Raw genomic sequence first — 22,484 nt, 5'->3', positions numbered from 1 at the left:
GGTTGAGAGTCCGCCTGCCGATGCAGGGGACACGGGTTCGTGCCCAGGTCCGAAGCCATGGCCGCTGAGCCTGCACGTCTGGAGGCTATGCTCCGCAACGGGAGAGGCCACGACAGTGAGAGGCCCGCATACCGCAAAAAAAAAAAAAAAAAAAAAAAGGTGGAAACATCACAAATGTCCACCAAATGATGAATGGATAAAAAGATGTGGTATGCCCATACAATGAAATATTATTTCTCTTATGAAGTGCCAATACATGCTGCAGCATGGATGAACCTTGAAAACATTGTGATGAGTGAACGAAGCCAGACACAAACCACCACATCTTTCATAATTTATATGAAAACTTCAAAGTAGGTGAATACATTGAGACAGAAAGCAGATCAGTGATTTATAAGGGCTGGGAGGACAGTGGAATGGGCAGTGATTGCTTAATGAGTATGAGATTTTCCTTTTGGGGTGATAAAAATATTCTGGTGATGGTTATACAACATCTTGAATGTACAAAATGTCACCAAACTGTACAATTTACAAGGGTTAAAATAGTAAATTTTATGTTAGGTGTATTTTTCCACACACATAAAAAAGAAAAGTAAAAACATTTGAATGGGGGGGGGGTGTGTGTCCAAAGAACAGAAGGAACTGTCCACACCTCTAGTGCTGACCAATTCAATCTGTTTCTGGAATGATACTTTCTCTGAGTATCTTCACTTTATAGTGTGATTTTTTTTTTTTTTTTTTTTTTTTTTTTGTGGTACGCGGGCCTCTCACTGTTGTGGCCTCTCCCGTTGCGGAGCACAGGCTCCGGATGCGCAGGCTCAGCAGCCATGGCTCACGGGCCCAGCCGCTCCGCGGCATATGGGATCCTCCCAGACCGGGGCACGAACCCGTATCCCCTGCATCGGCAGGCAGACTCTCAACCACTGCGCCACCAGGGAGGCCCTATAGTGTGATTTTGATTCCCAGCTGCTCGTGCAGAGCGAAGGTTGGTGTGGTTCACCTAAATCTGAAACCCTTGATCTGTTTGGTCCCAGAAACAACTCATTCCCTTCTCACTGAGTATCAGAAGCACAACTGGCTCTAATTCTCAAGTGTCTTCCTTGACAACAAAGCCACACACACACAAAAGCTGTGAAAAGTGCTCAAGAGAAGACGTCCAAGGTGCTATCAGGATATAATGAGGTTACAGACCACATCCTCAGAGTTCAGGGACATTTCATGAGGGCAACATTTAAACTGAAAGCTGCTGCGGGGGTGGTGCGGGGGCAGTGAATAGAACACACGTGAAGAGAGTGGGGAGAGGGTCAGACGGAAACCATCATGCATGAACCCTGGAACTTGTGGATGTGGGGGGCACAGACACTGGTGCTGAGGCACAGGAAGAGGGAAGAGAGTGGTGAGGCATACAGCTGAGGACTGGGCAGTTGAGCCATGGGAGACATTTTGGGTTGTAATAAGCAGTTATAATAAGTCAGGGTCAAAGGGGAACCATGAGGAATGGGCAGGACACTTGGCATCATTGCCCTCCACTGAGGGCCTCCTTGTCTGCAGAGGCTGGGAAGATTCAGACTGCCTTTCCCACATGGCCTTGCAGCTGGGATTCTGGATGTATTTGAAGCTCTGGGCATCACAGCCATGGAGTCACCAGGTGTTTCCCCAGCAGCAACCGTGAGTTTAGGCAACAGATTTGAGGTGCTGAAAAGCCGTTAAGCAGAAACAAGGGCATCCAGATCCTGGATCACAGCTCAAGGGTGCTGTCCTGAGTATCATTCATGGAGACACAGCCTAGAGCCTGTTCCTCCAGCCGCTCCTATGACATGTAGGCTCTTTTTTTTTTTTTGCGGTATGCAGGCCTCTCACTGTTGTGGCCTCTCCCGTTGCGGAGCACAGGCTCACAGGCTCCGGACGCGCAGGCTCAGCGGCCATGGCTCACGGGCCCAGCCACTCCGCGGCATGTGGGATCCTCCCGGACCGGGGCACAAACCCGCATCCCCTGCATCAGCAGGCGGACTCTCAACCACTGCGCCACCAGGGAAGCCCGACATGTAGGCTCTTAACTCACTATATCATGTGGAGGATCCAACCAGGGCTGGGTCAAGCCAGATCATCCATTCTTTCATCACTTGAAGTCACTTCGCAGGGAGCAGGAGTCTGTTTCTGTAATCCCAGGGATATGGCTGGTGCAAAGGGTTGATGCAGCCCCCCCATCAGCCAGCAGAGGAGGAACCTCCTGGCTCTGGAGAGCCCCAGCCCCTTCTCCTGCATACCTGACCTTCTCTCCATACACCTGAAAGCCTACCTCATTCCTGCTTGTTTCCTGGGAGGGGCTCCCTAAGGCCAGATGGAAATAACACCCAGATACTGCCAGGAGGAAGATCCAGTCTATTAATTCCTGGGGCAACAAGGAAGCCAGTGGGGAATCCAGTGAGATCAGGAACTGACAGCATCACCCTGGGTTTCACATCCAGGAGCCCAGCTCTGCCAGTCCCAAGAAGGGACACATGGGAACGTTCACCTGGGTCTTCCCCAGGGCTGTCTATGAGCAGAGGCTGTCCTTCCTAGATGGGCTGGGCCAGGGATGTTCGGAGGCCCCCAGACTGGGGTTCAGGAGACCTGGGTTCTAGTCCAGCCTGAGTCACTGACCAGCAGTAAGACCTCAGGTCAGTGTCTTCCTTGGATTCAGGGAGCAGAATGAGAGAATAAAACAAATGGCTGTTTGAAGTAAGAAGTAGAACTTTCTCTAGCCATAAGTAGTGGCAGGTCTCGACACCAAATGATGGCTCAGTCGACACAGGCCAGGTCCCTCCCAGATCTGGGCTCTCTTGCAGAAGACAGAGCTGTCCCCAGACAGGGAAGTCCCATGGTGGGCACAGTAGGATGGGAGTCTCTGAGGGGGCTGGTGGTAGGATTGGACAGGAGTTTGTCCAAAGGCTTTTTTGATACCTTGAGAAAGGGGCCAAGGCAGGATGTGAACCCAGGGCTATCTCATCCCAAAGTCTCAACGCTGTTGAATTAGTGGCTCTTGGTATCTACAGTTCTCAGAAATGGCACTGCTCTCCCACCAGCACCCAGGCCCCCCTACCCCGTCCTGATCTCCTTTCACTCTCCTGCCCTTTAGTGGCTCAGCTCCCCTGAGACACGAGGCTCCAGGGCCTGGAGTGCAGTCTGGGCTTGTCCCTCTTCAGAGATGGGACACTAACCCTGCCCTAGAAAACATCCTTTCTCCCTCACCCTGGTTGCTGTCCAGGCATCTACTGCACTCCAGATTTAAGCAGAAGCAACCAGGCCTGGGTCTTGTCCTGCCTGGAGCCATCACAGGAAGTGAATGGAATCAAGGTAATGAGCAATGTGCCCCAACCTGTAAAACATGACAGGGCAGCTAAGTCTGTAGCACCCATCAAAGGAGGAATCCACCCTTGCCTTGAGCCTCCTCCATTCAAGATTTTGTTAAACAATAGGCTGCTGCTCTCTGGGAAAAAATAAATATTACATTATTATGTGGCTTCCAACATCCTTGAGGGCAAGTTTCAGGACACAATGTTTAATTGTTGAAATCCATTCCCTAATCTATATATTTTCAATTAAAAAATAACATAGCTTATGACCAACTCGAGTGGTTATCTAACCTACTAAAATGTTGCAATCTGTTGTTTGGAGCTACTCAGCGGCTGCAGGAGAAAGGACACCAGAGACCAGAGGGTGATGTGGGGTTGGGAGGGGAGCATGCTGTACCCCTGCCCCCATGGGTAAAAAAAACATTTAGGACTCTGGTAATTGCACAAATATTTCTGCTATAGCAGGATCCTCCCTGGACTCCTAACTCTAGTCTCAACCTTCCTGTCCACCCTCCTCCCAGCAGACACTGGGGTATTCACAGACACAAATCTGAATACTTTCCTTCTGTGCTCGGAACCCGGCCATGGTGCCCAGTGTCCTGAGGATAAAGTCCTGAGTCCTGGGGCTTCCCTGGTGGTGCAGTGGTTAAGAATCTGCCTGCCCCTGCAGGGGACACGGGTTCGAGCCCTGGTACAGGAAGATCCCACATGCTGCGGAACAACTAAGCCCGTGTGCCACAAATACTGAGCCTGCGTGCCTAGAGCCTGTGCTCCACAACAAAGAGAAGCCACTGCAATGAGAAGCCCTCTCACCTCAACAAAGAGTAGCTCCTGCTCACCGCAACTTGAGAAAGCCCCCACACAGTTAGGATGACCCAACGCAGCCAAAAATAAATAAATAAAAATAAATAAATTTATTTTTTAAAAAAAGAATGGAACTGTCAGCTTACTACCAAGGGTAGATTTGAGGTCAAGTCCCAGTGATGTTTTTTTTTTTTTTAATTTACTTATTTTATTTTTGGCTGCGTTGAGTCTTTCTTTGTTGCTGTGCGCGGACTTTAGTTGTGGAGAGCGGGGGCTACTCTTCATTGCTGTGTGTGGGCTTCTCACTGCGGTCGTTTCTCTTGTTGCGGAGCATGGGCTCTAGGTGCATGGGCTTCAGTAGTTGTGGCACTCAGGCTCAGCAGTTGTGGCTCGCAGGCTCTAGAGCTCAGGCTCAGTAGTTGTGGCACACGGGCTTAGTTGCTCCACGGCATGCGGGATCTTCCCGGACCAGAGCTCCAACCCATGTCCCCCACATTGGCAGGCGGATTCTCAACCACTGCGCCACCAGGGAAGCCCCACCCCCACCCCAGTGATGCTTATGTGGCACTATGAGTCAGACATCTTCTAAGGGGTCGACCCATGAGTTAGATATGTTATAGTATCAGTCCCATTTTGCAAGTGTGGGAAACTGAAACCCAGAAAGGTTGTCACTTGCCCAAGCTCACACACTGGAATGTCACCAGAATTCAAACTCAGGCAGCCTGGCTCTGAATGAGGGCTCTGGACCGCTAGGCTCTACTATCTCCCATGTGGCAGCAAGGTGATTAGCCCTCTTCTGGCCTCAGTTTACTCAACTGTGAAATGGGCTTCCCATTAGTCACCTCTTCAGTTTGCTGCAAGGGTTAAATGACATCGGGCTTAGGTCCAGGAGAAACGTTTTTAAAATGGGCCCCTTTGTTTCTTCAGTTCCTTGCAGGAGGATGGGAGAAGAGGCCTGGCCGCCTGCCTCCCATGTTAAGCCCCGGTGAGTTGTCCAACGCTCCACTGAGAGGAGAGACAAAACAAGGCAGAGATCCAGACCCTGGGTCTTCCAGAAACCACGGGGAGAAGTGCCCAAGGGCCTGTGTGCCTCTCCCCACCCCCCACTCTCGGCTGCGTGAGGGGCCCCTTGGCTTTACCGCGGTCTCCCCCCTCCGGACCGGACCACACCGCATCCTGTTGGGGCCCTGCCAGAGAAGGAAGCAGAGTCTGGGTTCCCACTGGGAAGTCCCGCGGGGTGTGATGCAAGGCCTTCCCTGCCCCCCAGGCAGATAAAGGCGCAGAGCCAGCCTGGAGTTGCTAGCCATCTCCGCGCGCCCTGCCTGCCATGACCCGCCGCTGCGCGCTGCTCGCCTGGGCCCTCCTCGGCCGTCCTCAGCCTCGGAGCGGCTCAAGAAGCCTCGGTAAGCTGCATCCCCATCGTGCCCCGCAGAGAGTGGAAGGCCCTGGCGTCCGAGCGCAACCAGCGCCTAAGACGGGCCCCGTGCGCTACGCGGTGGTGTCGCACGCAGCGGGCAGCGCCTGGGACACCCCGGCCTCTTGCCTGAAGCAGGTCCAGAACGTGCAGCACTACCACGTGAGGACGCTGGGCTGGTGCGACGTGGGCTACGAGTGAGTGAGGAGGAGAGGCAAAAGCTGGAGACCTGGAGACGGGACTGGAGCAGAGGGAGGAGCGCGGGCCCAGGAGACCGCAGGGGCCCCGTTCTAGAGCCGCCTGGCCCACACCCTGGGCACCTTACTCAACCGCGCAGCATCTTCGTTTGTCCCCAGGGTCGCCGCTTAGGGCTGGGCGTGTGCAGGCAGCGCAAGGATGCTAGGAGGAGGGGAAGCGGCTGCAGTCCAAGCTCTGCCCCCAGAGGAACGGACAGACTTTGCCAATACACAGGAAGATGTCCTGTGCACTGGATTCCCTTGGTAAAGTCTGGTGCCTCGTTAAGCACCAGGCCGGGTTGCCGTCCCAGCTCCATTTACTGCTGGCTGAGCCCTGGAGCAGGCATTCACCCTCTTTCAGCTTCAGTTTCACCTTCCTCCTCTGCAGAGTCAGGGGGGTCGTGGCCCACTCCACCACTAAGCCAGCCAATACCACTTAGGACACCGCCTGGTGGTGGTGCAGTGGGAGCCCCCAAATCCATGGACTGTTGGCGCCTATTACTATGTGCCAGGCTGTGCGCCATATGCTGGGATGGGGGCACAGCCATGAACAGTGTGAATCTAGCCCAAAGGGATTTAAAGACCAGCAGGCAGCAACAAGTGAGAAACAAGCGAAGTCAACAAGATGAATTCAGATGGTGAGAGAAGCGATGGAGAAAAGGAACAGAGTGACTGACGCGGCTCCAGCATATGGGAGCCGAGAGAAGAGTGTATAAGCTGGGGGTACAGCAGAGGTAGAGGCCAGGAGACTGAGTGAGTGGGTCATTCCTGAGGGACAAAGGTCAGGGTGGCTGGAGGTAGCCAGGAAGAGTGATATGAAGTGAGGAAAAGAGTTGGCAAGGGTCAGATGGCACAGGGTCTTGTGGGCCATGGGGAGGACCTCCATTCTACTCTAAGACAGGAGCCATAAGAGGGATGTGAGCCTGCTTGGATAAGAGCAGCTCCCTCTGGCTGCAGTGTGAACAGACTGTAGGGGGGTGAGGGCAGCAACAGGGGCAGGGATTAGTTAGATCTGCCTCTGAGGCCCATGCCCACCAGCTCCCTTTCCAGGGTAATAGGCTGGGGTCCTGCACACGGGCTTCTATAGCAAGAGACTATACTGGTTCTCAAGCCTTGGTAAACACCAGAATCACCTTACTGGAAATGCAGGTTCCCAGGTCCCACGCTTAGAGACTGCTTCAGTAGGGCTGCGGTGAAGCCAGAAAACCTGATGACCTCACTTGGAAAAATCTGGAAGCCTTCAAGGGTATCCCCAGCTCTTCTGGCTCAAGATTTTACAATTCAAAGGCTCCAACTTCAAATTTTTTTTCCAAGAGTCAGGCACTCCAATTCTAAGCGTTTCCCTGAAGGAATGAAGAGCAGAGCTTGGCCCCACAGCCTCTGGTCTAAATCACTTTATAGAAAAGCAAACTGAAGTCTGTTTCTCAGAGTTTAGGATTCAGAGTCTGATCCAAATGTTTGGAATCCCCCTTCCTTGTCGCATCTTGTTCGGAGCTTCAGTTTCTTCACCTGTAAAATGGGGCTCCTGACTACCCACCAGGTGGTGGGGTTTGAAGTTTAAATTAGATGCATCCATTTAGCTAATATACAGAGAGTACCAACTGCTTGTGCCAGATGCTGGGGCTGTGGAAGGACCATAACCGGCCCAGTCCTGGGGGTCAATATCACTATGGTATTTCTAGTCTCTTCAATCCAGATTCTGAGAGTCTGGCTTCCCAAGTGGCAGATTCAGGACCCAGTATTAGAGTTCCCACATTCTGTGCATCCTTGGTGACCTTGTGAGCCAGAGGACTGAGGTGACAGATATCGCATCTCCAAAACGCCAATCTTCTGGTTAATTCCAGTGTGCCAAATCAAACTCGCTCAAGCAGGACGTGTTGAATGACTGAACCTGACAGATCTGCTGCCAGGATTGGAAACCTCAAAGAGGCAGATGCTGGGGCTCCAGGGTTTGTGTCTGGTTGCAGCGCCAACCCTCGAGTCCCTGATCCTGTCGCTCAAGTGTACCCCAGCAGGGAAGAGGAAGCAGGAAGCAGGCTGGGGAGAGGGCAGAAGAGCTTCTCAGTGGAGAGTTCTGAGAAGCATTAGTGTCCAGGACGTGACCTTGGGTAAATAATCTAAGTCTGCTTCCTCAGCTTAAAGTGGGGATGACAACAGTGCCTGCCTCCGAGGACTGCATGTGAGAATTCAGCAAATCAAGAGCTCAGCCAATCCTCCAGGGAGGCAGGAGAGAGCCAGACCATGTTGGTGGGAGTCACGGAGACCTGGGTGAAAATCCTGACTCCTCACGGGGTTGAGGATGCAAAAAGGTGCATGTAGAGCTGTGCTTGACAAATGGCAATGGCCATGGTCATTGTTCTTACTGTGGAAGATTAGAGGATAGGAGGAAGGTGTTGGGGAAATTGTGTGTGAGTGACAGGGACGGGGCGGGGCGAGCAGAGGACAGGGAGGGAGTCCTCCCCCACCCCCACCAGGGAAGCCCTCTGTCACTCATCCAGACCACCCTCCCATCCCCACAGCTTCCTGATGGGAGAAGACAGGCTCCAGTATGAGGGTCGGGGCTGGAACACCTTGGGCGCCCACTCAGGTCCCACCTAGAACCCCATATCCCTCGGCATCTTGTTCATGGGTAACTACATGGGTAAGTGACTGTCCAGCCATCAGCTAGGGGGCTGACATGGAGCCTGGGGGATGGCACCGCGTGGTGAGTAGTTGCTGGGAGGCTCTGCCACCTAGAAGCTCTGTGACCTCGGGCAAGTGACTCTGCTTCTCTGAGCCTTGTTTCCTCTTTTGGATAAAGACCATTTTCAACCACATGGTTTCAGTGAAGATTAGTTCATCCCTATAAAAGTTCTTAGACCAGTCCATGGCACCTAAGAAGTGCTTCATAAATGGCAGCTATTGCTGTGGCTTGGCTGGGGCGGTCTGGGGGCAGATGAGGGCAAATAAGAAGTAATCTTGACAGCTGACACTTGCTGAGGGCTTACTCTGTACATAAAATAACTCTTTTGATTATCCCACAGCCCTGTGGGCAGGTGCTGTCATTCTCCCCTTTCACAGATGAGGAAACTGAGGCACACAGAGGTTAAGTCACTGCTTGGTGGCAGCAGGCTGGGTTCTGGGCCCTACCGGCCAGCTCAGAGTACAAAATCAGAAGCACTACCCACACTCCCTCTGCCCTTCGAAGAAGCCCCAGCCTGACTCCTGCCTCTACCTCCCACAGATCGGGTGCCCCTGCCCCGCACCATCAGGGCAGCCCAGAGTCTGCTGGCTTGCGGCGTGGCTCAGGGATTCTTGACTCCTAGCTACGAGGTCAAAGGACACCGGGATGTGTAGCAGACGCGACCAGCTCTACGAAATCATCCAGCAATGGTCACACTACCACCGCGTGTGAGGCCCTGTCCGTCTTCTCACACCCCCACCCCCACCCCATCAGAAACCCCACTGCCTCCCCCCCAATAAAGGCGAACCTCAAACTGTATTTCCGTGTCCCGCCATCCCCCTCCCCACCCTCTCTCTCCCTCATAAGATCCCAGTCACCCCCCCCCAACCTCCCAGAACTCTGATCTTGCTCAGAACCCAGAGGCCCCAACCCTGAACCAAGACCCCAGAGATCCCAGCTTGGAAGCCAAATCACAGCTCAGAACCCAGAGGCCTCAGGCCACAGCACAGGAATAGCACCAAGTCAGCTGAGATGTCACCACCAGAAGCTCAGGGGTCCTCACCTCCCGGGCAGTGAGCCATGTGGCAAGACACCCCCTCTCTACCACACTGCCAAAGACATCCTGGGCAGCATCTCTGCTTGAACTCCTCTGGGGACAAGCTGCTCACTCCCACCCCTCAGGTCCACCCCTCACATTGCTTTAGAGAGTGCAGGAGTTTTTTCTGAGCCTGTACTCCAATCTGCCGCCCAGTCATAGGCATGGCCAGAAACACACACGGGTCCCAGTTACACCCCCTCCCACCCAATCTTCACTCCTCCTCACTCCACCCCGACCCTTCAGTCATAAGCTGAGGGATCCCAAGGGCACATATGTTTATTTACAAAACACACTTACCATCCCTCCCTCCCAGAATGCAATGCCTGCGGGAGACGTAGTATTGGGGCCTCACACACCTGAGACCCCAAGAGCACCAGGAGGAGCGGGGGCCTGGGCGGGGCCAGGACACACCAGCCCCGCCCCTCACGCCGAATCCATCCGAATCCACTGGAGGGGCAGTAGTCTCTCTCCGAGGTCACGAGTGCATGTCCAGTTTGTTCATGTATTCCTGCAAGGCCTTCAGGCGGGCGTCGATTTCGGCCATGTCAGCTGCCTGGTGGTCCGAGCTGTACTCTGTGAGACCAGGCATGGCTGTGGGGGTCCGTGAGGGGCCCAATATCCTGCCCTCAGTAGCATCCCAGCGGGCTCTGGGGCAGGTGAGGGGGAGATGTGGAGTCCCAGGCTCACCTTTGTTGGGGACCCAGCGCCCCGAATCCGCCAGGCGTCTCTGATGGTGGCCGCGTTCCAGGGGGCTAGGCTTCTGCTGCTGGGGGTGGCAGGAAAGGGGGTCAGGCACCCTCTATGCCTGCCCCCCAAATCCCACCGGCAATTCTGAACCAAAGGACCTCATAAAAATTAAGGGTTGATACCTACTGAGCACTTATATGCAAAATAAGCTCCTTGTAGCTTCACCAGAACCCTCAGATGTGAATGCCACTACCATCCCCACTTAACTGATAAAGAAACTGAGCTACAGAAGCTAAGTAGCTACCTTGAGTCACACAGGTTCTAGGAAGGGGAGGCAGGTTTCAAGACCTGGCAATTTGAGACCAGAGCCGGTGCTCCTAACCAGAGTCTCCTGCCCCCACCTCAGCCCCATCGTCCTCTCCAATCCAAAGGTCTCAAAACACTGCCTCCAGGGCTTCCCTGGTGGCGCAGTGGTTGGGAGTCCGCCTGCCGATGCAGGGGACGCGGGTTCGTGCCCCGGTCCGGGAAGATCCCACATGCCGCGGAGCGGCTGGGCCCGTGAGCCATGGCCGCTGAGCCTGCGTGTCCGGAGCCTGTGCTCCGCAACGGGAGAGGCCACAACAGTGAGAGGCCCGCGCGTACCGCTAAAAAAAAAAAAAAAACACTGCCTCCAGAGGCATTGCGGAGCCGCCTTTACAACCTGATCCCCTAGAATGGAATCACGGGAGAAAGGGCCAGCGAGCTTCCGGCGGTTTAACGCTGCCCCTGCCTCCTCCAAAGCCTGAGGAAAGACACTCACCGTATTGGACTCACTCCAGGTGGTGGGGCTGGGCGGCTTCCCCTGGCGACGAACGCTGAGAGGACGGAGTAATCAAGGACCAATGGGAGGGGTCTGTGGCACCTCCCACCTCGCCCTCTTCCTTGGTTTCAAGGGGCCAGCCTCCATCACCCAAGTTCCCCGCAAAAGACTGTTTCCCCAGACACCCGTTTGGAGGCGGTCCTTTCCCCCAGCCCAAGTTTTACCCTCTAGGGAGGGATTCAGAGAAACCCTCGAACTCGCTGCGGGAGCTGGCGGACGAGTAGCGGCTGCGGAAACTGTCCACTAGAGGGAGAAGGAGAGTGTGAGCCTCTTGCACTGGCCACAGCCCCGCCCAGCCCGTCTGCCAGTCCCGCGCGCTCCAGCCCAAGTTACCCGAGGAGCTGCGGTTTCGGGAGCGGTTAGCCGCGTCTCCTCGACCGGTCACGGCTGCGGGGGGCCGAGTCTGGCGAGACCAGGAGGTGGATGGACCGTCCCCGCTTCCTCCGCTGCCCAATCGGTTTCGCTGCTGCTGCTGCTGCCTGGAGAACGAGAAAGGAGACGCCCACCTGTGCACCCAACTAATTCGGGAAAGGGCGTCGCTGCGCCCCGTGGGTCACACCTAAATAGAGAAAAATCATGCGGAGACACAGACCAGGTAGGGGTGGGAGAGACAAATAAGCAGGGCGGGGGGATGGGGGAGGCTGGCGATCAGGAGAGGGGATGGAGGTCAGGCGGGAAGCAAGAGCAGGGGAAGGGGAGAGATGGAGCAGATGACAGGTGATGGAGATGGGAGTTGGGGATGGATGGTCAGAGGGTCAGGTAAAGGGGCAGGGATATGGGCAGGTGAGGAGAAAATGGGCGCTAACTTCATCTTGATCGCTCTCTGCTTCTTCTCCTTGGCTTTCACAAAGGCTGTTGGGTCGAAACGGGGCACGCGACCACCTAGGACCGGGTCGGGGTGGGGTGTGGAGAGAAGAGGAGGCTGGAGTCATAGGATCACGCCTCCACAGTTCTAGCCCCATCCACCTCCTCCCACGGGCAGAGCGGGGTCGTCACAGACCTGTGGGCGAGGGCGAGGGGCGGGCGGGGCGGCCTTGACCCCGGCCCCCGCGGTCGCTCTCCCGGGATGAGGAGCGGGCAGCGCCACGGCCACGCGACGTGGAGCGCTCCCGAGACGTCGAAGCCCGATCTTCCCGGGCCGAGGGCGGCACCACCGGTGTAGTCCGTCTCCTGGGAGCACAGAGCCCACTGTCAGTTTCCCACCCGCGACGACAACTCCTATCCCAAGCCTCTTCCCGGACTGCACCGCTCCAAAACGCCAGGCCCATCCCCCATCAACTCCTAAACATTCACGTACTTACACGATCCTCACAGATACCTTCTCCCAGGGTCCACCCCTATCGGAGCCCCACAAACCACGCCCCCCCAAAACCCATCTGTCACTTCCCTACATCCTAACACATCCTTTCACCAGGCCCTTCTCCCAGAGGTCTCCCACAGCTCCCTGGAAACCCTTCCCAATTTTTCAACACCCACCCCAATACATGCCGGCAAACATCACTCGGATACCCACCTGCTTAGCCACGCCCTTTCGCTCAACTAGACCTCAGACCCCGCCCCTTTTCGGTCCCTATCTCCAGGTTCAGCCTCCTGAATGCCGCCTCAGGCCTGCCCATCTCTCTACAGACCCCGCCCATCGTTTCCAACTACTGTGTGCGTCCTTCCCTATGCCCCATGCGGTCCATTAGGCCCCACCCATCCCTCCGTTCCCGCCCACTCTCAGGCTCTACCCGCCCTCTCCACCCTACCTGGGCCCCGCCCCGTCACTCAGGCCCCGCCCAACCACGCCCGGAGCCCACCTGCAGGCGGGGTCCACAGCTCCAAGGCCCCATCCACCCCGGGCCGCGCCCCTCACCCCCTCTTGTACATGGCCAGCTCGGTGTTCAGCGTCTTCAGCCGGGTACGCAGGCTCCGCTCCGACGCCTTCACCTCCTCTAGCTGCCGGGAGGGAAGAGGGGCGTAGAGGTCCAGACTGAAGCCAAAGTCCGGGACCCGCCGGCGCCCAGCCGGCCGCCCGGCCCCCTCACCTCCTTGGCCAGACGGCGGCAATCCTGGCTTCGGCGGCTGGACCCGCGGTGCCCGAGGCCGCGCTCCTGCCGCAGCTCCAGCTCCAGGCCGCGCACGAGCCCGCGCAGCGCCTCGACCTCCTGGCGCGCCGCCCGCCCGGCCAGCGCCTCCTCGCGCGATCTGCCCAGCTGGGCCTCCAGCTCGCGCTTCTCAGCCGCCAAGCGCGACACCCTGGGAGGAGGAGGTAGAAAGCGAATGCTGGGGCGGGGTGAAGGGCACGGTCCCATAATCCTCACTCCTCCACTGGGGTTGGCACGCACCATTTCTTGATCGGTAGTTAGAGAAATGCAAATGAAAGCCATCAAGAGATGCTGAGCTGATAGGAACTTTATAGGACAGGGATCCAGCTCTCAACATCCAAACCCCTCAGTCCCAACACCACCTGACAGTAGCAAATACACAGCCCCACAGAGAAAGGCACTGTCCCAGAAACCTGAATCGGATTAGCCTATAGGTTTAACAACCACTTCGCGGGAAATAAACAGAACAGGGGACTACGTGAACCATGGAGATAAAATCAACAAAATCCAGGGACTTCCCTGAAGTCCGTTGAAGCTGGGGCACAAGTACACGTGCATTATACTACTGTCTACTGTGCGTGCTTGGCATTTTTCCCAATAAAACATTTTTTTAAATCTGTGGCTCCCCCGCACTCTCCAAGGAGCTTCCCCATTCGGTCCCTTCCAGCTGACTTCGCCCCTCCCCTCCTCTCCTCCCACCTCCCTCTCCCATGGTGCTCTTTGCAAACGCAATTCCCTCCTGGCAGGAACCACTCCACTCATCCTCCAAACATCACATCCCCCCCGGGGAAGCCTGCCTGCCCTCCCAGCCAGGCTGTCATGTCCCTCTATTCTCTCCTCTCCTGGCTCTCCGTACGTTTCCTTCCCAGCACCAATCATGGTGGAGCTGACGTTGATCAGTGTGATTATCTGTCTTCTGTCTGCATCCTCACTCCAGCTGTCTGGTCACTGTGTAGGAACTCGGGCTCTGTGGCCTGGCTGATGGCATCCAACTCTATTCCACTTCTTACAAGCTGTGTGACCTGGGGCAGTTTCACTTCACATCTCTGTGAAGCGGGATGATAATAATAACACCTACTGATAAGGTTGTAGGAATCTATAAAGAGCGCTTAGACTCTGTCTGGCACTGATGGCTCAGTAAACATCGGTAGGGCCAGGCAGTGTGCCTGGCACACCGCAGGAACTCAGTAAATGTTGGATGACTGAATGAATGAATCTTGGAGTCTTCCCAAACTCCCTAACTCCAAGCTGGGAAGAGAAAGGTAAGAACCAACTGTCCAGTTGTGGATCTCAGGGCAGATGACGCCACCTTGTGGCCATCCTGGGAAACACATGCACACGCACCTGGGAGACTCGCAAGGTTCTCCAAGCCCCACGAGCTTGCACTTCTCTGGGAGGGGAGAGGTCTGGTCCTCCCAGGCAGCACTGAGCGCTCAGTCCTGGGCTAGCAGCTGCCAGCAGTGCACAGTGGCTAGGAACCAAAGGTGGCTTGGGCTGATTGCCTGGATTCAAGGTCTAGCCAGGCCATATTACTTCACTGTGTAACCTGGGGCAAATTCTCTAACCTCTCTGGGCCTGTTTCCTCCTCTATACAGTGGGGACGACAGTAGTGCCTACTTTGGGAGGATTAAATCAGTTAAATCATACAGCACTGAACAGAGTCCCTGGCGCACAATTAAATGCTCGATAAACAATAGCTACTGGTATTATTATTATTACTACTACTAAAAATAGTATTAGCCCTCCCCAATGAGTGGGGCCCCCACCAGATGGAGACCAAGTCCCAGTCAGCCCCTCCACAGCCCTCAGCACACAGCAGGCACTCGGTGAACATGCCCATCAGGTTCCTGTCACAGCCTCCCCTAACACAGGCTCCCTTTTCCTGCCTAACCCCATCTCCATTTGCAATATACTCAGGTGGGTATGTGATCAATGTCTCTCTGCCCCCTGCACTGGCACTACACCATGGGCAGGGAAGGGGCCAGCCCAAGAGAGGCGCTTGATGAAGGTGCATTCAACTGAATAGAGCCCTGCCTCGCACCCTGTCTTTGCACATGCTGTTCCCTTTGCCTGGAACACCCCTCCCTTCCCAGGCAGGGTCAGGTCTCCCTCTGGACTCCCTCAGCCCCAACCATGGTGAATCTTCACTGTCTGCAGACAGATCTGTCTCCCACACTGGACTGGGAGTCCCAGGAGGGGACAGGGCCAGAATTATCTCGGTCATTGCTGTGTCCCCGGCACCATTAACACATGGTGGGCACAGAGGAGGGGCTCAGAATAAGTATTTGGGGAATGAGGGATGGCTGTCCTTCCAACAGTGCTAAGCACTGGGTCCCGCAGTGCATGATGGGATGTCCCCCCCAGCCCCAACCACCCACGCCCACCCCCACCCCCAGACTTACTGCTCCCGCAGATGCCAGATCTCAGTTTCCCGGCTGTCCCGAGTGTCCTGGCCATCCAGCCCTCGAAGGCGGCTCAGCTCCTCCTTTAGTGAGCGAATGATGCCCCGCAGGACCACAGGGTCTGGTTTGCCCTGGTACGGGAGGGGCAGCGGGTAGTGAATCCTGAGAAGGAGGATTAGAACCGTGGCATCTCAGAGGCCAAGAATCCACCCAAGAAAGGACATGTGACCATTTCTGGCCAAATACTACAGGAAATTGGTTGGGAGTCTTCTGGGAACACTTTTGGTTTCCTGATAAAAACAGCTGATACAATTAACAAGCACAGCCCTGTTCCATTTCCTCCTGCTTTGATATAGATGCAACGCCTGGAGAACCAGCAGCCATTTTGTGACCATGAAGAGATAAGGATGCAGTCAGAAAGCCAACACATTAAGGATGAGGAAAAGAAGAACATAAACAAAAACAGAAGGAGCCTGAGTCCCTAACAAAACTGTTGAGTAGCAGCCATCTACCTAGACATCTCGTTATGTGATAAACTATTGTTTAAGGCACTGATAATGGTTATCCTGATACTTGTAGCCAAACACAATACTAAATGATATAACCCTCAACACTGAAGATTCCAAAGGCTAGGTTTAAGCAACATCCCCACCTAGCCCTGGGTACCAGGGGTTCCTGAGTTCTATCCATGTCCTCTCCCACCTGACCACCAGCTACCAGCCTGGTGGGTATACTTGTACCCACCTGTCAAACTCCACAGAGTAGATGAGGATCAGGTAGCGCTTGGAGTTGAGCTGGGCCGATCTCGAGGCCAAGGGGCCTGGGCGGCCCCCCATTTTTCGGTTCCGCAGGGACTCCAGATCTGTGTAGGTCAGCAGGTCAAGGGTAACCGACTCACTGCTCTGTTGGAGAGAATGGGAAGAGCTGCCAAAAGACCCAACGTGGCCATACCCAGAGCACACAACCCACACACCTGGGCCGCGCCCCATTCATTCTTTGGGCTAGCTGGGCTTTTCCACACTGAGGCTGGTGATCAAGATGGCCCTGCCCCATGAGGGGCTGCCACAGGACATCATCAGAGGGAGAAACTGAAAAGAACCTAAATGCTCAGCCATAGGAGACAGCTTAGTGCTGTGGCTTCCAAGTACTGTTCACAGACCCCTGCAGGTCCCCAAGACCCTTTCAGGGGAGTCCATGGGGTCAAAACACCTTGCATAATAATACCAAGATGTCATCTGTCTTTTTTGCTGTGTTGACATTTGCACAGATGGTGCAAAAGTCATGGTGGGTAAAACTGCCGGTGCCCATTAGCAGAAAGCAAGCCAGGGGCATCAAATGCACTAGTAACCGTTGTATAGTCCACTGCCACGCAGTCTCTGCAGGGGGATGGGAAGGAGGGAGAAACACACAAATAAATAAATAACTAGATAAAAACACAGAAAATGAAACCTAGGAATGTCCTTGATAAACCTGTAAAAATTATTAATTTGGGGGGGGCTGCACTGCGCAGCTTGCAGGATCTTAGTTCCCCGACCAGGGATCGAACCTGCACCCCCTGCAGTGGAAGCGCGGAGTCTTAACCACTGGACCGCCAGGGAGCCCCAAATTATTAATTTTTTTGACTCTTGACCCTTGAGTGCACAGATTTTTACTACTGTGTGTGACAAAATGTTAAGTACACATTCGGCTGCATATCAAGGTATGACATTTTCTAGTAAAAGCACTTGTGTGATTGAATTTTGAGCTAAGTTAGCCACTTTTTCATGGAACACTATTTTTACTTGAAAGGGTACTGACAGACAAAAACTACGGTTATTCAGTCTTCAATGTTTGGCAAGCATTTTCTCAAAAATGAACAAAGCAAGCCTGTCACTTCAAAAAAATACAGCTAACAGTATTTGTTGCCAACAATAAAATTCAAACTTTAAAGTGAAAATTAGAATTTTGGAAAACTTGTATCTGCCTCTGTGTGCTTGATAGCTTCTCAGTGTTGAAAGGCTTTCCTGGACAGATCAGTGAGGATATTAACAAATATGACTTCCTGATATTGTATAATGAAATGTGTCAACATTTGGAAGATTTGCACAACTCCGTGAACCAATATTTTCCAAATGACCAATGCATGATGTTACAAATGATGCTACAAATGCATGATGTTAGAAAATGGGTAAAAGATCCCTGCAAAGTAAAGATACACCAGTAGATTTTAATGTCACAGAATAGGAAAAGTTCACTGGTATGGTCTCAGATTCCACACTGCGATAAACCTTTAAGAAACTACCACATGTCCAGTTTTAATGTGCTGGCAAAAGAGGATATGCACAATTATCTGAAAAAGCTATTAAAGGACTCCCTTTTTCAGCTATATATCTTCCTGAGGCAGATTTTTCTGCATGTACGTCAATCAGGACATATCACAACAGACTGCAGAAGCACATGAGAATCTAGTAGTTTTCTATTAAGCCAGACATTAAAGAGATTTGCAAAAAATGTTAAAAAACCCCCCCACTATATTTCTTACTAAATAATTTTGGTTTTGAAAATATTTTTCATAAAAAGGTTATTTAGGTGAGTAACAGGTTTGTTATTGTTATTTTTATTTATTTATTTATTTATTATTTATCACTGTTGTGGCCTCTCCCGTTGCGGAGCACAGGCTCCGGACGCGCAGGCTCAGCGGCCATGGCTCACGGGCCCAGCCGCTCCGCGGCATGTGGGATCTTCCCCGACCGGGGCACGAACCCGTGTCCCCTGCATCGGCAGGCGGACTCTCAACCACTGCGCCACCAGGGAAGCCTGTTATTGTTATTTTTAAATGAATTTGTAAATATCTTTATATTTTTCTCAGTTTTAATTTACAATATGGCAAACAAATATTGATAGATAAAACCTGCATGAACAAAAGCTCTTTGGTGTCCTCAGTAATTTTTAAGAGTATAAAGCGGTCCTGAGACCAGAAAGTTTTTTTTTTTTAATTAATTTTTACTGGAGTTTGGTTGCTTTACAATGTTGTGTTAGCCTCCACTGAACAACAAAATGAATCAGCCATATACATACGGATATCCCCTTCCTTTCGGACTTCCCTCCCATTTAGCTTACCACAGTGCATTAGGTAGAGGTCCCTGTGCTATACAGTATGTCCCCATCAGTTGTCTATTTTATACATTATATCAATAATGTGTATGTGCCAATCCCAGTCTCCCAATTCCTCCTACCCCACCCCTTTCCCTCTTGGTATCCATACATTTGTTCTCTACGTCTGTGTCTCTATTTCTGCTTTGCAAATAAGAACATCTATACCATTTTTCTAGATTCCACATATATGCCTTATTATACGATATTTGCTTTTCTCTTTCTGACTTACTTCACCCTGTATGACACTCTCTAGGTCCATCCACGCTGGGACCAAAAAGCTTGAGAACCACTGGGTTAAATAAATCATGATGCATGGGTACACTGGAATACTAAGCAACCACTAACAAGGATGATAAACTCAAAAGTTGTAATAATAATAAAAATAGACAATACCTGTATAGCACTTATTATGAGCCAGGCACTATTCTAAGCTTTTTACATGTAATTCATTTAATTTTCCTAACATTATGAAATGGGGACTACTATCATCCCCACATTACAGATAAGGAAACTAAGACATGGAGTAACTGGCCCACGGCTCCCAAGTAGTAAGTGGTAGTGATTATTGATTTCAGAGTCCATGATTTTGGCCATTATGCTATACTGCCTATAGATACCAAAATGTTAACAGTCTGAGGTGGGGGATAGAAACAGAATTTAGACTCTTACTTTCTAAGTCACACATTACTTTAATATCATCACAATTTTATGAGTGCATATTTTACCTGTAATCAGAGAAATAATGTAGTTCACAGTTTTTAAATGATGTCTAAATAGCATCTACGTCACTCTAAGCTCCAACCTGCTTCTATTTTCCTATTAATATTTTTAACTATTTGACATTATATATTTTTTTCAATTGTCTGTCTCTCCCACTAGGCTGTCAGGTTCGTGAGGGTAGGAATTTCGTCTCTTTTGTTTAGTGCTGTATTCCAGTGCCGGGCACACAACAGATGCTCAGTAAATGAAATGATTGATTATCTATATCCACTGACATGACTAAATTTTTATGAATTATTGTTGAATCTTTTAAAAGGCTGCAGAATACCTTGGAAAATATATCAACTATATAAAATTATAGATCTGCAAATACACACACGTTCACAAGTGAATACAGAAATGCAGAAATGGCTGGAGTGACTTCCATCAAAATATTAATGAAAGGGACTTCCCCAGGGGTCCAGTGGTTAAGACTCTGCCTTCCAATGCAGGGGGTGTGGGTTTGATCCCTAGTTGGGGAACTAAGATCCCATATGCCATGCAGTGCGACCAAAAATATATATATATTAACAAAATATTACTAGGAGTGAGTATTGGGAATGGAGTGGTTTTTACTTTCTTCTTTACATTTCTCTGTGACTTGAATTTTCTCCATGATAATCACTATCATTAGAATTACAATCAGAATAAGGCATTTACATTTGGGAAAGAAGAAAAGAAAACGATAGCCCTGTTCCTTCAATGAAAGAGAAGGTAGAGGGTCTTGCATACATCAGGTGGGCATCTACCCTCCCAGAGACCCAGGGAACAGACAGCTCCCCCAGCCCCCAACCCTGGCCCCTACCTGGGTGAGGGCCGACTCCAGCATGTTACAGAAGATGTTGAACTGTTTGAAGTTCCCTGTCTTGTGAGTCAAATCTTCGATGACTAGGTAGGGAGAAAAGTCCTTCCTGAGGTCTGACCACTTGCCCAGCCAAAGGGCAATGCACCCAAGCTTTCCACCTTTCCCCAACACCAGTGCTTCTGGCCCAAGAGATGAGCCCTACACCCCCTCCCCAGCTTAGAGAGCTTCTAGTCAGGTAGAAGAGGCAGGTGGACAGGATCCTGACTGGCCTCATCTTCTGGGAGAAGCTGATCCCAGGGAAGGACAAGTGAGCCCACCCAGGCAGGCACACTCACAGCTGGCATCGAACTCGGCCCGCCACTGGTCGGCCGTCATCCGGTCCTCCACCTCCAGCTCTAGCACCTGCCCAGACACCAGCACCCGCACGGCATGCTCCACACCCCGGAAGACGTAGTCCACCTGCAGGCCAGCTGGCTGGTCCATGGCCAGTGTCGCTGGAGAGGGGAATGAGACAGAAACCCAGAGGGGCTGAGAGCCCAGACTCAGGAGCTGGAAGGCCAGAATCCCGGTTCCACCATGTACCACCGTAGGAAAGAGACTTTGCCTCTCTGTGCCTCAATTTCCTCATCTGGAAAATGGGTACAGTAATGGCACCTACCTCATAGAGCTGTCATGAGAATTGGACAATACATGTAAAAGCACTTGGAACTGTGTCCTGCACATTACTATGCCCAGTACACGCTGGTTAATTGGAATATATGATTTCCAATAAGAGGATCAAGATTAATACTATTGATTATTAATTTATTAATCCTTATACTCATTATATATTTATTATTTATTCATTTATTTAAACATTTGTGGAGAAAAGTCAAGCTGTAAATGGAGACAGAGTGTTGAGATCAGGCTGGGCAGAGATTTTAAATAGAGGGTCAAGGGCAGGCCTCCCTGGGGAGGTGACATTTGGGCAGAGAACTGAGGAAGGTCAGGGAACAAGCCAAGTGGCTATCCCTAAGGAAAGTGGTCCAAGTCAAGAGACCAGCCAGTGCATGGATAACAGATTATCCATGATAAACTTAAATCATTTACGTTGAATAAATAATTGAACTCCTTCATTAGTCCGCTGTAAGCATAAATACTTTCTCTCAGCCAACAGGACTACTACTCACGGTGAGTTCTACGAGGAGCTGGAGGAGAGGGTAAGCCTCCACCCTCAGCATGAATTCTAGGGAGTGGTTCAGAACGGGAGCCCCAGGCTGCTTGGGTTCGTGTCCAAGTTCAGCTATGTGCACTTAGATGGGCAAGTAACTTAACCTCTCTTGGAGCCAGATTCCTTATCTTTAAAGCATGTGCCATCCTGGGTGCTGGGGATATGATGAGAAACCAGATTCTTCCCTACCCTCAAGAGGGTGGCAACAGTTAGAGGCATAAAAATGTCAACTGGTGGGGAAAGGGGATACTAGCAAGTAGGGGTTGCTCTTTTAGCTAAGGTGGTCAGGGAAGGGGCACCCCCTCCCTGCTGAGCAGAGGCCTGGAAGGAGGGAGGGGGGGAAGGCAGGCGAATATCTGGGGATTAGGATCCAGGTAGAGGGAACAGCCAGGCAAAGATTCAAGGCAGGATGTACCTAGTTTGTTCTGAAAACACCAAGGAGGTCAGCGTGAGGGAAGGAGAGGGGGAAAGTGAGGAGATCAGAGAGGTAACAGGCCAGATGATGTTCCTGCAGGCCTTTGTAAGCCCATAGAAGGATAACAGCGTTCATCTCCTTAGATTGGTGTAAGGATTAAAGGAATTAATCATGTTAAAATCCTTGGTGAAATTGAACCATGCCTGACCCAAGCAAGCACTCAATACATATCAGCATCATCATCATTTTTTTTATTGAAATATAGTTGATGGACAACATTATGTTAGTTTCAGGTGTACTACATGGTGACTTGACATCTGCATACATTATGAAATGATCACCAAGACAGACCTAGTAACCATCTATCCCCATACAAAGTTATTCCAATATTATTGATCATATTATGTGGCTTATTTTATAGCTGGAGGTTTGTACCTCTTAATCCCCTTCATCTATTTCATCCCCACTCCCAGTCATCGCTATTCTTGTTATTATTACTTTGTTGTTGTTTCTGAGCTTGAAAGGGACTAGAGAGACAAGGCCAGCCCATTCCCTTCCCAGTGTACAGATGGGGA

The 22,484-nt window shown here is 51.9% G+C and overlaps 2 protein-coding genes across 3 annotated transcripts; one reads left to right on the top strand and one right to left on the bottom strand.

The window, feature by feature from the left end:
- Positions 1 to 5,466: 5,466 nt before the first annotated feature.
- Positions 5,467 to 9,183, top strand: PGLYRP1 (peptidoglycan recognition protein 1; the record flags this gene model as incomplete). The annotated part of the gene is given in 7 exon segments (XM_079724117.1): positions 5,467 to 5,502; positions 5,504 to 5,611; positions 5,614 to 5,750; positions 8,309 to 8,384; positions 8,388 to 8,430; positions 9,013 to 9,121; positions 9,123 to 9,183. Coding segments are annotated over 7 exon segments (570 nt in total).
- A 625-nt stretch (positions 9,184 to 9,808) lies between these two features.
- CCDC61 (coiled-coil domain containing 61) lies at positions 9,809 to 20,767 on the bottom strand (the record flags this gene model as incomplete). Of its 2 annotated transcripts, none has more annotated exons than XM_079723929.1 (13): positions 9,809 to 10,123; positions 10,238 to 10,310; positions 11,037 to 11,091; positions 11,261 to 11,339; positions 11,430 to 11,575; positions 11,903 to 11,978; positions 12,097 to 12,266; positions 12,952 to 13,034; positions 13,124 to 13,334; positions 15,586 to 15,747; positions 16,330 to 16,487; positions 20,285 to 20,367; positions 20,620 to 20,767. In XM_079723929.1, the coding sequence occupies 13 exons, from the start codon at positions 20,765 to 20,767 to the stop codon at positions 10,026 to 10,028; spliced, it is 1,542 nt and encodes a 513-aa protein (XP_079580055.1). In that variant the 3' UTR covers positions 9,809 to 10,025. The 2 variants fall into 2 exon arrangements, with proteins under 2 accessions (XP_079580055.1, XP_079580056.1); XM_079723930.1 differs by having other exon boundaries at positions 12,964 to 13,034.
- Between the last annotated feature and the right edge of the window lie 1,717 nt (positions 20,768 to 22,484).

Source organism: Hyperoodon ampullatus (assembly GCF_949752795.1).
Source record: "Hyperoodon ampullatus genome assembly, chromosome: 18".
Taxonomy (NCBI): domain Eukaryota; kingdom Metazoa; phylum Chordata; class Mammalia; order Artiodactyla; family Ziphiidae; genus Hyperoodon; species Hyperoodon ampullatus.
This window is presented reverse-complemented; position numbering and strand designations above follow the sequence as displayed.